This window comes from Centropristis striata, chromosome 14 (genome assembly GCF_030273125.1).
Source record: "Centropristis striata isolate RG_2023a ecotype Rhode Island chromosome 14, C.striata_1.0, whole genome shotgun sequence".
In the NCBI taxonomy this organism is placed as follows: domain Eukaryota; kingdom Metazoa; phylum Chordata; class Actinopteri; order Perciformes; family Serranidae; genus Centropristis; species Centropristis striata.
The window spans coordinates 36,789,742-36,803,439 of NC_081530.1; the positions used below are offsets into that span (position 1 = coordinate 36,789,742).

The 13,698-nt window shown below is 48.8% G+C and overlaps 1 protein-coding gene across 2 annotated transcripts in view; it reads right to left on the reverse strand.

Moving 5' to 3' along the window:
• Positions 1–454: 454 nt before the first annotated feature.
• Positions 455–13,698, reverse strand: part of ints3 (integrator complex subunit 3) — a 24,996-nt gene continuing 11,752 nt past the window's right edge. For both annotated transcript variants that reach the window (XM_059350620.1, XM_059350619.1), the window contains exons 16-29: positions 12,789–12,918; positions 12,324–12,378; positions 10,895–10,998; positions 9,684–9,848; positions 9,062–9,215; positions 4,575–4,643; positions 4,289–4,364; positions 3,963–4,076; positions 3,840–3,888; positions 3,561–3,728; positions 2,356–2,456; positions 1,510–1,582; positions 1,105–1,261; positions 455–949 (exon numbers count right to left, since the gene is read on the reverse strand). In XM_059350620.1, coding sequence (XP_059206603.1) covers positions 872–949; positions 1,105–1,261; positions 1,510–1,582; positions 2,356–2,456; positions 3,561–3,728; positions 3,840–3,888; positions 3,963–4,076; positions 4,289–4,364; positions 4,575–4,643; positions 9,062–9,215; positions 9,684–9,848; positions 10,895–10,998; positions 12,324–12,378; positions 12,789–12,918 — 1,493 coding nt within the window. In that variant the 3' untranslated portion in view covers positions 455–871. The remainder of the gene's footprint in view (positions 950–1,104; positions 1,262–1,509; positions 1,583–2,355; positions 2,457–3,560; positions 3,729–3,839; positions 3,889–3,962; positions 4,077–4,288; positions 4,365–4,574; positions 4,644–9,061; positions 9,216–9,683; positions 9,849–10,894; positions 10,999–12,323; positions 12,379–12,788; positions 12,919–13,698) is intronic.

The following is a 13,698-nucleotide window of genomic DNA, read 5'->3' on the forward strand; positions in this document are numbered from 1 at the left end:
ACATATATATAATGTATATAATCTGTACATTATACGTTATTCATTTATCAAGTGTTTTGTTGTTTTCAGAAACATGAAACTGATTCACACCAAACTATTTGGATTTTATCACATTTTTGACTTTGATAAAAAGTTAAATTTATGATGTTTTCATGCAGTTTTTGTGGATTTTAAAATGTCAAACTTCAGTTTTTAATGAGTTGAAACTGTTTCTGTAAATCTGTGAGAAGTTTAACAGGAAGTTGAGAGGATCCGGGACGAGTCCCTGAGGGACTCCGACAGGTTTTAAACAGGAAACTGACCTGGAATCAGCTGATTGAACGCCTCACTGACGGATCGACTCTTTCATTTATTGATTAATCTGATGATTTTTATTTTATTGATCGTTTTAAAAAATATAAAAGTCTTTAGTATTAAATGTCTAAGCCCCGCCCCCCCAGAAACAGACAGCGACCACCTGAAACAAACAGTTTTTATATGAAGTTTCTCCAACATGATGAACAGACGAGGAGATTTTACTGCAGCGGGACAAACAGGAAGCTGCTAAAAACAGCAGGAAGTCAGGATCCTCCACAATAAGAGTCCAAAAAAAAAAAAAATCAAAAAAAGAGAAAAAAAGCAGAAAGAATCATCGTCGTCGTCAACGTGTTCTGTTAAAATCTGTTCGTGTTTTTCTCCCAGTGCATCATGGGAGATCGGCCGCACGGCGACCTTTGACCCGGGTCAGTCCTCGTCTCCATGGAAACAGTTCATCACATGGATTAAAGTCCGCGGCGTCTGGGAGCCCCGCCCCTCCCTTGGCGGCGGTCGGAGCGTGTCACGGCGAGGGGGCGGGGCCTGTTGTGGTGGTCAGAGCGGCCCGCGGCGTCCTTCAGTCGCTGTCGGAGCCGACGGCCGACGAGCCTTTCCGCTTCCTCTTCGGCGCCTTCGGCTTCGAGTCTTCCTCCTCCTGAAACAGACAGAAACACCAGGTCAGCGTCACGGGGGCGGGGCCAGGGAGGGGGCGGGGCCAGGGAGGGGGCGGGGCCAGGGAGGGGGGGGGGCAGGGAGGGGCGGGGCCAGGGAGGGGGGGCGGGGCCAGGGAGGGGCGGGGCCGGTACGTACCGAGGCGCTGCTGGAGGCGCTCTCCTCCTCGTTGTTGGTGGGCGGGGCCGCTCCTTTCCGGGAGCGCGGCGAGGACGCCGGGGCCTTACGGCGAGACTTGGGAGGCTTCGACTGAGAGTCCTCGTACTCCTCCGCCAACGCAAACAGGTCACTGAATCTACAGGAAATGATGTCATCAGAGTCTGTGATGTCATCCTCAGAGAGTGTGTGTGTGTGTACCTGTGTGCGTGTGTGTGTGTGTGTGTGTGTCTGTGTGTCTGTGTGTGTGTCTGTGTGTGTGTCTGTGTGTGTGTGTACCTGTGTGTGTCTATGTGTGTCTGTATATGTGTGTGTACCTGTGTGTGTGTGTGTGTGTGTGTGTGTGTGTGTGTGTGTGTGTGTGTGTGTGTGTGTGTGTGTGTGTACCTCATCTTGTGAGCTTCATCACAGCTGGCCTGAACGTGCTGCAGAGCCTGAAGGATCGGAGTCTGACTGAAGACTGGACAACAATCAATCAATCAATCAATCAATCAATCAATCAATAACTCATATCAGCCATTAATAATCAATAACACATCAATAGATGTCTATAACCAATAGATAATCAATAGATAATGACTGGTTGTACTAACAGTTGTTCTTGGTGTTGCTCAGACTCAGTCTCAGGTTGTCTAATCAATAGATAACCAATAGATAATCAATAGATAATGACTGGTTGTACTAACAGTTGTTCTTGGTGTTGCTCAGACTCAGTCTCAGGTTGTCTAATCAATAGATAATCAATAGATAATCAATAGATAATGACTGGTTGTACTAACAGTTGTTCTTGGTGTTGCTCAGACTCAGTCTCAGGTTGTCTAATCAATAGATAATCAATAGATAATCAATAGATAATGACTGGTTGTACTAACAGTTGTTCTTGGTGTTGCTCAGACTCAGTCTCAGGTTGTCTAATCAATAGATAATCAATAGATAATCAATAGATAATGACTGGTTGTACTAACAGTTGTTCTTGGTGTTGCTCAGACTCAGTCTCAGGTTGTCTAATCAATAGATAATCAATAGATAATCAATAGATAATGACTGGTTGTACTAACAGTTGTTCTTGGTGTTGCTCAGACTCAGCCTCAGGTTGTCTAATCAATAGATAATCAATAGATAATGACTGGTTGTACTAACAGTTGTTCTTGGTGTTGCTCAGACTCAGTCTCAGGTTGTCTAATCAATAGATAATCAATAGATAATCAATAGATAATGACTGGTTGTACTAACAGTTGTTCTTGGTGTTGCTCAGACTCAGCCTCAGGTTGTCCAGGTGCTCCAGGATCTGTTCTAGAGTCAGCTGGGCCAGCTTACTGCTGGAGCTACGCAGACTGGAGACAGACAGGGAGAGAGAGAGACAGGGAGAGAGACAGACAGGGAGAGAGACAGACAGGGAGAGAGACAGGGAGAGAGAGAGACAGGGAGAGAGACAGACAGGGAGAGAGACAGACAGGGAGAGAGACAGACAGGGAGAGAGACAGGGAGAGAGAGAGACAGGGAGAGAGACAGACAGACAGGGAGAGAGACAGACAGACAGGGAGAGAGACAGACAGACAGGGAGAGAGACAGGTAGAGAGACAGACAGGTAGAGAGACGGGTAGAGAGAGACAGACAGGTAGAGAGACAGACAGGTAGAGAGACGGGTAGAGAGAGACAGACAGGTAGAGAGACGGGTAGAGAGAGACAGACAGGGAGAGAGACAGGGATAGAGACAGGTAGGGAGAGAGACAGACAGGGAGAGAGACAGGTAGAGAGAGAGACAGACAGGGAGAGAGACAGGTAGAGAGAGAGAGAGAGAGAGACAGGTAGAGAGAGAGAGAGAGACAGGTAGAGAGAGAGACAGGTTAGTCCATGTGACAGTAAAGTGCCAAACTATAACTCTGACAGCTTTACCAGAGGATTGTGAGGGAGAAGACTAATTTTCCTACGTTTCTATGTATAAATTATTTCTGTAGAGTGGAATTTGCGGCCTGGAGCGCAGTTTTCAAATTTATTTTTTGACAGTTTCTTCTCTCCCTCTACACTCTGGCGATGATGTCACACACTGTGACACGAACATTCCGTGCAATACACACCCATTATAATCTCAGAATTTCTCCAAAAATGATCATGGTCATTGAACAGGGATTGATAAAAAACTATATGACCTATCGAAACGTGGATTAATACACCGATACACAAGACTTGTGTCTACTGTTTAAAGTTTAAATGGAGTCTCTAGGTGAAATTATGCCGGAGAAGTAGACGTTTAAAAATCTCCAATTAGTGTTCTTTTTCCCTCATTTTTTGTCGGCCGTCTCATTCACTTCAATGCAAAATTTTGAGCAGTTTTTCGTGACTTATGTCGTGAAAAACTGTATTCCGTAGAGAAAAGTAACAGCACAGCGATCCGGATCAAACCGCACGTTCTGACGTGTAACTTGAGAGATCCTCACCTCTGCCTCTTGCGGGGCTGGTTGTTGTTCTTGATCAGCTGGGCCTTGATGTGTTCTCCCAGCGTGTCGTCGTGGCGTGAGGACCAGTGTCTCAGGGTGGACGTGGTGAACTGGTCCTCGGGGTGGCAGGGACGACTCAGGACCATCTTCACCATCTCCTCACTGGGCCTGGACACACAGGGACAGGTTAACGGGGACAGGTTAACGGGGACAGATTAACGGGGACAGGTTAACGGGGACAGAGAGGACCTGGACCTGGGAGGGACAGAGGGGACGTACTTCTCTCTGCGGAGCTGCAGCAGCAGGCAGGACAGGGCCTCCGGGTGCTCTGTGGGGACAGAGGACACGCTGTGAGGACAGAGGACAGACACGGGGACAGACGGTGTGGGGACGTGTCCTCACCTTTGTACTTGAGGTGCTGCAGGATGGGGATGATGGTCTCCAGAGGGATGCTGTGGGCCAGGAACAGCTGCCACGTACTGTACTGCTCAAAGGTCTCCCAGTCCAGGGACTGAACTGTGGGGACACACACACAGAGGGGACACACACACACACAGAGGGGACACACACACACACACGACACACACACAGAGGGGACACACACACAGGGGACAGACACACACAGAGAGGGGACACACGACACGTCAGGACATGTCAGGACACTGTCCCCTGGTGTGCAGTCAGAATGTGTGTGTGTGTGTGTGTGTGTGTGTGTGTGTGTGTCTCACTCAGGATGTTGAGGACCGAGTCCTTCCTGAACATCACCAGGGTCCCCATCATCACATGACACATCAGCTCCTGCAGCTGGAGACAAACAGGTGATCAGCAGGTGATCAATAGGTGATCAACAGGTGATCAGCAGGTGATCAGCAGGTGATCAGCAGGTGATCAACAGGTGATCAACAGGTGATCAGCAGGTGATCAGCAGGTGATCAGCAGGTGATCAACAGGTGATCAACAGGTGATCAGCAGGTGATCAGCAGGTAAAATGAAGCATTAATCAGAGAGACTTACCTGAGTCGAGTCGATGACGGCAACGATCATGTTGAGCAGCTCGCCACTTCTTAACGTCTCATCTGGGAACTGAAAACACAAGACAACAGGTGACCAGGTAACCAGGTAACCTCTGACACCAGGTAACCTCTGACACCAGGTAACCAGGTAACCTCTGACACCAGGTAAACAGGTAACCAGGTAACCTCTGACACCAGGTAACCAGGTAAACAGGTAACCTCTGACACCAGGTAAACAGGTAACCTCTGACACCAGGTAAACAGGTAACCTCTGACACCAGGTAAACAGGTAACCTCTGACACCAGGTAAACAGGTAACCTCTGACACCAGGTAACCAGGTAACCTCTGACACCAGGTAAACAGGTAAACAGGTAACCTCTGACACCAGGTAACCAGGTAACCTCTGACACCAGGTAAACAGGTAACCTCTGACACCAAGTAACCAGGTAACCTCTGACACCAGGTAACCAGGTATCCTCTGACATAGGTAAACAGGTAAACAGGTAACCTCTGACACCAGGTAACCAGGTATCCTCTGACACCAGGTAAACAGGTAAACAGGTAACCTCTGACACCAGGTAACCAGGTAACCTCTGACACCAGGTAAACAGGTAACCTCTGACACCAAGTAACCAGGTAACCTCTGACACCAGGTAACCAGGTAACCTCTGACACCAGGTAAACAGGTAACCTCTGACACCAAGTAACCAGGTAACCTCTGACACCAGGTAACCAGGTATCCTCTGACACCAGGTAAACAGGTAAACAGGTAACCTCTGACACCAGGTAACCAGGTAACCTCTGACACCAGGTAACCAGGTAACCTCTGACACCAGGTAACCAGGTAACCTCTGACACCAAGTAACCAGGTAACCTCTGACACCAGGTAACCAGGTAACCTCTGACACCAGATCAGTGGGAGGAGCCGGGTGTGTATTGATCAGTGGGAGGAGCCGGGTGTGTATTGATCAGTAGGAGGAGCCAGGGTGTGTATTGATCAGTGGGAGGAGCCAGGGTGTGTATTGATCAGTGGGAGGAGCCAGGGTGTGTATTGATCAGTGGGAGGAGCCGGGGCGTGTATTGATCAGTGGGAGGAGCTGGGGTGTGTATTGATCAGTAGGAGGAGCCGGGGTGTGTATTGATCAGTGGGAGGAGCCGGGGTATGTATTGATCAGTAGGAGGAGCCGGGGTGTGTATTGATCAGTGGGAGGAGCCGGGGTGTGTATTGATCAGTGGGAGGAGCCGGGGTGTGTATTGATCAGTGGGAGGAGCCGGGGTGTGTATTGATCAGTGGGAGGAGCCGGGGTGTGTATTGATCAGTGGGAGGAGCCGGGGTATGTATTGATCAGTAGGAGGAGCCGGGGTGTGTATTGATCAGTGGGAGGAGCCGGGGTGTGTATTGATCAGTGGGAGGAGCTGGGGTGTGTATTGATCAGTGGGAGGAGCCGGGGCGTTCCTGGTGGATCAGGTCCAGCTGGTTGTGATGTATGAAGGAAAGGTGATCAGAACCTGCTGAGCCCAGTTTGATCCAGGTGGAGGTGAGTTTGTGTTTATACTTTTCTAGTTTTGGGAGTTCGCCATCTTTAGTATGAAAGATACACACTCTTTGATTCATGAGGCCCCTGGTGACCAGGTGTGTGTGTGTATGTGTGTGTGTGTACCTCTGAGTAGATGGAGGGTATGTGTGTGTGTGTATGTGTGTACCTCTGAGTAGATGGAGGGTGTGTGTGTGTGTGTGTACCTCTGAGTAGATGGAGGGTGTGTGTGTGTGTGTGTGTGTGTGTACCTCTGAGTAGATGGAGGGTGTGTGTGTGTGTGTGTGTGTACCTCTGAGTAGATGGAGGGTGTGTGTGTGTGTGTGTGTGTACCTCTGAGTATATGGAGGGTGTGTGTGTGTGTGTGTGTGTGTGTGTGTGTACCTCTGAGTAGATGGAGGGTGTGTGTGTGTGTGTACCTCTGAGTAGATGGAGGGTGTGTGTGTGTGTGTGTGTGTACCTCTGAGTAGATGGAGGGTGTGTGTGTGTGTGTACCTCTGAGTAGATGGAGGGTGTGTGTGTGTGTGTGTGTGTGTGTGTGTGTACCTCTGAGTAGATGGAGGGTGTGTGTGTGTGTGTGTGTACCTCTGAGTAGATGGAGGGTGTGTGTGTGTGTACCTCTGAGTAGATGGAGGGTGTGTGTGTGTGTGTGTGTGTGTGTGTGTGTGTACCTCTGAGTAGATGGAGGGTGTGTGTGTGTGTGTACCTCTGAGTAGATGGAGGGTGTGTGTGTGTGTGTGTGTGTGTGTGTGTGTGTGTGTACCTCTGAGTAGATGGAGGGTGTGTGTGTGTGTGTACCTCTGAGTAGATGGAGGGTGTGTGTGTGTGTGTGTGTGTGTGTGTGTGTGTACCTCTGAGTAGATGGAGGGTGTGTGTGTGTGTACCTCTGAGTAGATGGAGGGTGTGTGTGTGTGTGTGTGTGTGTACCTCTGAGTAGATGAAGGGTGTGTGTGTGTGTGTGTGTACCTCTGAGTAGATGGAGAGTGTGTGTGTGTGTGTACCTCTGAGTAGATGGAGAGTGTGTGTGTGTGTACCTCTGAGTAGATGGAGAGTGTGTGTGTGTGTACCTCTGAGTAGATGGAGGGTGTGTGTGTGTGTGTGTGTGTGTGTTTACCTCTAAGTAGATGGAGGGTGTGTGTGTGTGTGTGTGTGTGTGTGTACCTCTGAGTAGATGGAGGGTGTGTGTGTGTGTGTGTGTGTGTGTGTGTGTGTACCTCTGAGTAGATGGAGTGTGTGTGTGTGTGTGTGTGTGTGTACCTCTGAGTAGATGGAGGGTGTGTGTGTGTGTACCTCTGAGTAGATGGAGGGTGTGTGTGTGTGTGTGTACCTCTGAGTAGTTGGAGGGTGTGTGTGTGTGTGTGTGTGTGTACCTCTGAGTAGATGGAGGGTGTGTGTGTGTGTGTGTGTGTGTGTGTGTACCTCTGAGTAGATGAAGGGTGTGTGTACCTCTGAGTAGATGGAGGGTGTGTGTGTGTGTGTGTGTGTGTGTTTACCTCTGAGTAGATGGAGGGTGTGTGTGTGTGTGTGTGTACCTCTGAGTAGATGGAGGGTGTGTATGTGTGTGTGTGTGTGTGTGTGTGTGTACCTCTGAGTAGATGGAGGGTGTGTGTGTGTGTGTGTACCTCTGAGTAGATGGAGGGTGTGTGTGTGTGTGTGTACCTCTGAGTAGATGGAGGTGTGTGTGTGTGTGTGTACCTCTGAGTAGATGGAGGGTGTGTGTGTGTGTGTGTGTGTGTGTGTGTGTGTGTACCTCTGAGTAGATGGAGGGTGTGTGTGTGTGTGTACCTCTGAGTAGATGGAGGGTGTGTGTGTGTGTGTGTGTGTGTGTGTGTGTGTACCTCTGAGTAGATGGAGGGTGTGTGTGTGTGTACCTCTGAGTAGATGGAGGGTGTGTGTGTGTGTGTGTGTGTGTACCTCTGAGTAGATGAAGGGTGTGTGTGTGTGTGTGTGTACCTCTGAGTAGATGGAGAGTGTGTGTGTGTGTGTACCTCTGAGTAGATGGAGAGTGTGTGTGTGTGTACCTCTGAGTAGATGGAGAGTGTGTGTGTGTGTACCTCTGAGTAGATGGAGGGTGTGTGTGTGTGTGTGTGTGTGTGTTTACCTCTAAGTAGATGGAGGGTGTGTGTGTGTGTGTGTGTGTGTGTGTACCTCTGAGTAGATGGAGGGTGTGTGTGTGTGTGTGTGTGTGTGTGTGTGTGTACCTCTGAGTAGATGGAGTGTGTGTGTGTGTGTGTGTGTGTGTGTACCTCTGAGTAGATGGAGGGTGTGTGTGTGTGTACCTCTGAGTAGATGGAGGGTGTGTGTGTGTGTGTGTACCTCTGAGTAGTTGGAGGGTGTGTGTGTGTGTGTGTGTGTGTACCTCTGAGTAGATGGAGGGTGTGTGTGTGTGTGTGTGTGTGTGTGTGTACCTCTGAGTAGATGAAGGGTGTGTGTACCTCTGAGTAGATGGAGGGTGTGTGTGTGTGTGTGTGTGTGTGTTTACCTCTGAGTAGATGGAGGGTGTGTGTGTGTGTGTGTGTACCTCTGAGTAGATGGAGGGTGTGTATGTGTGTGTGTGTGTGTGTGTGTGTGTACCTCTGAGTAGATGGAGGGTGTGTGTGTGTGTGTGTACCTCTGAGTAGATGGAGGGTGTGTGTGTGTGTGTACCTCTGAGTAGATGGAGGGTGTGTGTGTGTGTGTGTACCTCTGAGTAGATGGAGGGTGTGTGTGTGTGTGTGTACCTCTGAGTAGATGGAGGGTGTGTATGTGTGTGTGTGTGTGTGTGTGTGTACCTCTGAGTAGATGGAGGGTGTGTGTGTGTGTGTGTACCTCTGAGTAGATGGAGGGTGTGTGTGTGTGTGTACCTCTGAGTAGATGGAGGGTGTGTGTGTGTGTGTGTACCTCTGAGTAGATGGAGGGTGTGTGTGTGTGTGTGTACCTCTGAGTAGATGGAGGGTGTGTGTGTGTGTGTACCTCTGAGTAGATGGAGGGTGTGAGGTAGCAGAGCAGCCTGACGTCGTCCTCCTGACACGCCTTCATGTCCATCATCAGACAGGTGTGCAGGTCGCCGAGTGCCGTCGCCTGAGCAAACGACTCGTACAGCATCATCTTACCGTTGGCCGCCTTACTGCACACACACACACACACACTCGTTAACCATGTTGATGATGTCAGAGACGACAACAGGGGGCGGGGTTACAGCAGGGGGAGGGGTTACAGCAGGGGGAGGGGTTACAGTAGGGGGAGGGGTTACAGCTGGGGGAGGGGTTACAGCAGGGGGAGGGGTTACAGCAGGGGTAGGGGTTACAGCTGGGGGAGGGGTTACAGCAGGGGGAGGGGTTACAGCAGGGGGAGGGGTTACAGCTGGGGGAGGGGTTACAGCAGGGGGAGGGGTTACACCAGGGGGAGGGGTTACAGCTGGGGGTGGGGTTACAGCTGGGGGAGGGGTTACAGCTGGGGGAGGGGTTACAGCAGGGGGAGGGGTTACAGCAGGGGGAGGGGTTACAGCAGGGGGAGGGGTTACACCAGGGGGAGGGGTTACAGCTGGGGGAGGGGTTACAGCTGGGGGTGGGGTTACAGCAGGGGGAGGGGTTACCTGGCCTTGAGGTAGTAGAGCAGGTGATAACCGATCTTGGGCTGTTTCTGGTAGAACTCTGCCAACATGTCCAGCAGAACAGAGAACCCACTGTTGTCCTCCTGCATGGTCACCAGGTTCCTGAAGACCAGGCACACCGGCTTAGACACAGACTCCTCCAGGGACCTGACACAGGTGAGACACACAGGTGAGACCAGAGAGAGAGACAGGTGAGCAGAGAGAGAGACAGGTGAGACCAGAGAGAGAGACAGGTGAGCAGAGAGAGAGACAGGTGAGCAGAGAGAGAGACAGGTGAGACCAGAGAGAGAGACAGGTGAGCAGAGAGAGAGACAGGTGAGACCAGAGAGACAGGTGAGGGCAGATAGACATGTAAGCAGAGAGACAGTTGAGCAGAGAGAGAGACAGGTGAGCAGAGAGACAGGTGAGACCAGAGAGAGAGACAGGTGGGCAGAGAGAGAGACAGGTGAGCAGAGAGAGAGACAGGTGAGCAGAGAGAGAGACAGGTGAGACCAGAGAGAGAGACAGGTGAGACCAGAGAGAGAGACAGGTGAGCAGAGAGAGAGACAGGTGAGACCAGAGAGACAGGTGAGGGCAGATAGACATGTAAGCAGAGAGACAGGTGAGCAGAGAGACAGGTGAGGACAGAGAGACAGGTGAGACCAGAGAGAGAGACAGGTGAGGACAGAGAGAGAGACAGGTGAGACCAGACAGAGAGACAGGTGAGCAGTGAGACAGGTGAGCAGAGAGACAGGTGAGACCAGACAGAGAGACAGGTGAGCAGAGAGACAGGTGAGACCAGACAGAGAGACAGGTGAGCAGAGAGACAGGTGAGCAGAGAGAGAGACAGGTGAGGACAGAGAGACAGGTGAGCAGACAGACAGGTGAGCAGACAGACAGGTGAGCAGAGAGACAGGTGAGGACAGAGAGACAGGTGAGCAGACAGACAGGTGAGGACAGAGAGACAGGTGAGCAGACAGACAGGTGAGGACAGAGAGACAGGTGAGCAGACAGACAGGTGAGGACAGAGAGACAGGTGAGCAGAGAGACAGGTGAGGACAGAGAGACAGGTGAGCAGACAGACAGGTGAACAGAGAGACAGGTGAGGACAGAGAGACAGGTGAGCAGACAGACAGGTGAGGACAGAGAGACAGGTGAGCAGACAGACAGGTGAGGACAGAGAGACAGGTGAGCAGAGAGACAGGTGGTCCTACTCCTCAGTGATCTCCTCTGGCAGCACGTCTCCTCTGAAGTGATCTCTGAACAGTTCAGCCAGACAGGAAGCCAGCGCCGACATCTGCTCCACCTCAAAGTCCTCCTGGACCACAGGACACACTCGGTAAACACTCGGGACACACTCGGTAAACACTCGGTAAACACTCGGGACACACTCGGTAAACACTCGGGACACACTCGGGACACACTCGGTAAACACTCGGGACACACTCGGGACACACTCGGGACACACTCGGGACACACTCGGTAAACACTCGGGACACACTCGGGAAACACTCGGTAAACACTCAGTAAACACTCAGTAAACACTCTGGACACACTCTGGACACACTCGGGACACACTAAAGACTTGGTATAGACACACTAAAGACTCGGTATAGACTTGGTATAGACTTGGTATAGACACACTAAAGACTCGGTATAGACACACTAAAGACTTGGTATAGACTTGGTATAGACTTGGTATAGACACACTAAAGACTCGGTATAGACACACTAAAGACTTGGTATAGACACACTAAAGACTAGGTATAGACACACTAAAGACTCGGTATAGACTTGGTATAGATACACTAAAGACTCAGTATAGACTTGGTATAGACTTGGTATAGACACACTAAAGACTCGGTATAGACACACTAAAGACTTGGTATAGACACACTAAAGACTCGGTATAGACTTGGTATAGATACACTAAAGACTCAGTATAGACTCGGTATGGACTTGGTATAGACTTGGTATAGACACGGTATAGACACACTAAAGACTTGGTATAGACTTGGTATAGACACACTAAAGACTCGATATAGACACTAAAGACTTGGTATAGACACACTAAAGACTTGGTATAGACTTGGTATAGACACACTAAAGACTTGGTATAGACACACTAAGGACTTGGTATAGACACACTAAGGACTTGGTATAGACTTGGTATAGACTTGGTATAGACACACTAAAGACTTGGTATAGACACACTAAAGACTTGGTATAGACTTGGTATAGACACACTAAAGACTTGGTACAGACACACTAAAGACTTGGTATAGACACACTAAAGACTTGGTATAGACTTGGTATAGACACACTAAAGACTTGGTATAGACACACTAAAGACTTGGTATAGACTTGGTATAGACACACTAAAGACTTGGTATAGACACACTAAAGACTTGGTATAGACTTGGTATAGACACACTAAAGACTTGGTATAGACACACTAAAGACTTGGTATAGACTTGGTATAGACACACTAAAGACTTGGTATAGACACACTAAAGACTTGGTATAGACTTGGTATAGACACACTAAAGACTTGGTATAGACACACTAAAGACTTGGTATAGACTTGGTATAGACACACTAAAGACTTGGTATAGACACACTAAAGACTCGGTATAGACTCACCTCCAGGATCAGGTCCACGATCTCCTGCATCACTTCACACTGAGTCTCTGTGTCACTGAACACACATCATCATCATTATTATTATTATTGATTATTGATTATTAATGTCTGTCACAGATCAGGATCTATGGTCTGATCTGGTCTGGTCTGGTCTCTGATCTGGTCTCTGATCTGGTCTCTGATCTCGTCTGGTCTCTGGTCTGGTCTCTGATCTCGTCTGGTCTCTGATCTCGTCTGGTCTGGTCTCTGATCTGGTCTCTGGTCTGGTCTCTGGTCTGATCTCTGATATGGTCTCTGATCTGGTCTGGACCTGATCTGGTCTAGTCTCTGTTCTGGTCTGGTCTGGTCTCTGGTCTGGTCTAAACCTGGACCTGGTCTGGTCTCTGGTCTGGTCTAAACCTGGACCTGGTCTGGACCTGGTCTGGTCTAAACCTGGACCTGGTCTGGACCTGGTTGAGGACTCACCTGGTCTTCTGCAGCTGCTGGACCTTCTCCTTCATCGTGTCGTCTAATTGGTCGAGCCAGGGTGTGATGTCAGCGGGCTCCTCCACCACGGCCTCTTTGATTGGATGGAACCTGAACTCCCTCTTCTTTCCTGCACAGTGATTGGTCGACAGCCGGTCAGACAGCACTGACACTGTCTTTATACTGGTTATACTGGTTTATACTGGTTCATTCTGGTTTATTCTGGTTATACTGGTTTATACTGGATATATTGGTTTATTCTGGTTTATACTGGTGCATTCTGGTTATACTGGTTCATTCTGGTTTGTACTGGTTTATACTGGATATATTGGTTTATTCTGATTTATACTGGTTTATACTGGTTCATTCTGGTGTGTACTGGTTATACTGGTTTATACTGGTTATACTGGTTTATTCTGGTTTATACTGGATATATTGGTTTGTTCTGGTTTATACTGGTTTACACTGGTTTATACTGGTTTACACTGGTTTATACTAGTTTATTCTGGTTTATACTGGTTATTGCCTTTGAAATGTAGTGCAGTAGAAGTATAAAGTTACATAAATGGAGATACACAAGTTAAGTACACTTGAAAGTTGTACTTAAGTACAGTACTTGTGTAAATGTACTTAGTTACATTCCACCGCTGACGTTTGCAGTTTTATTTTTATTATCTTCTAATATTTCCATTTTGCACTGAAGAGTCAAGAGTACATTTTTTTGTATTTGGCAACTGTTGAGGTTTGCTATAATTTAGATTTATGGTTGATGTTATTTTGTTGTCTGATTTTTATTCATACAGACTAAAATATTTTTTAAAAATCACACTTTCTATAGATTTTTTTAGTATTTTGTCATATTGTCAAGAATATCGTTATTGCCAAAAAACCAACATGAAATACTGTGATA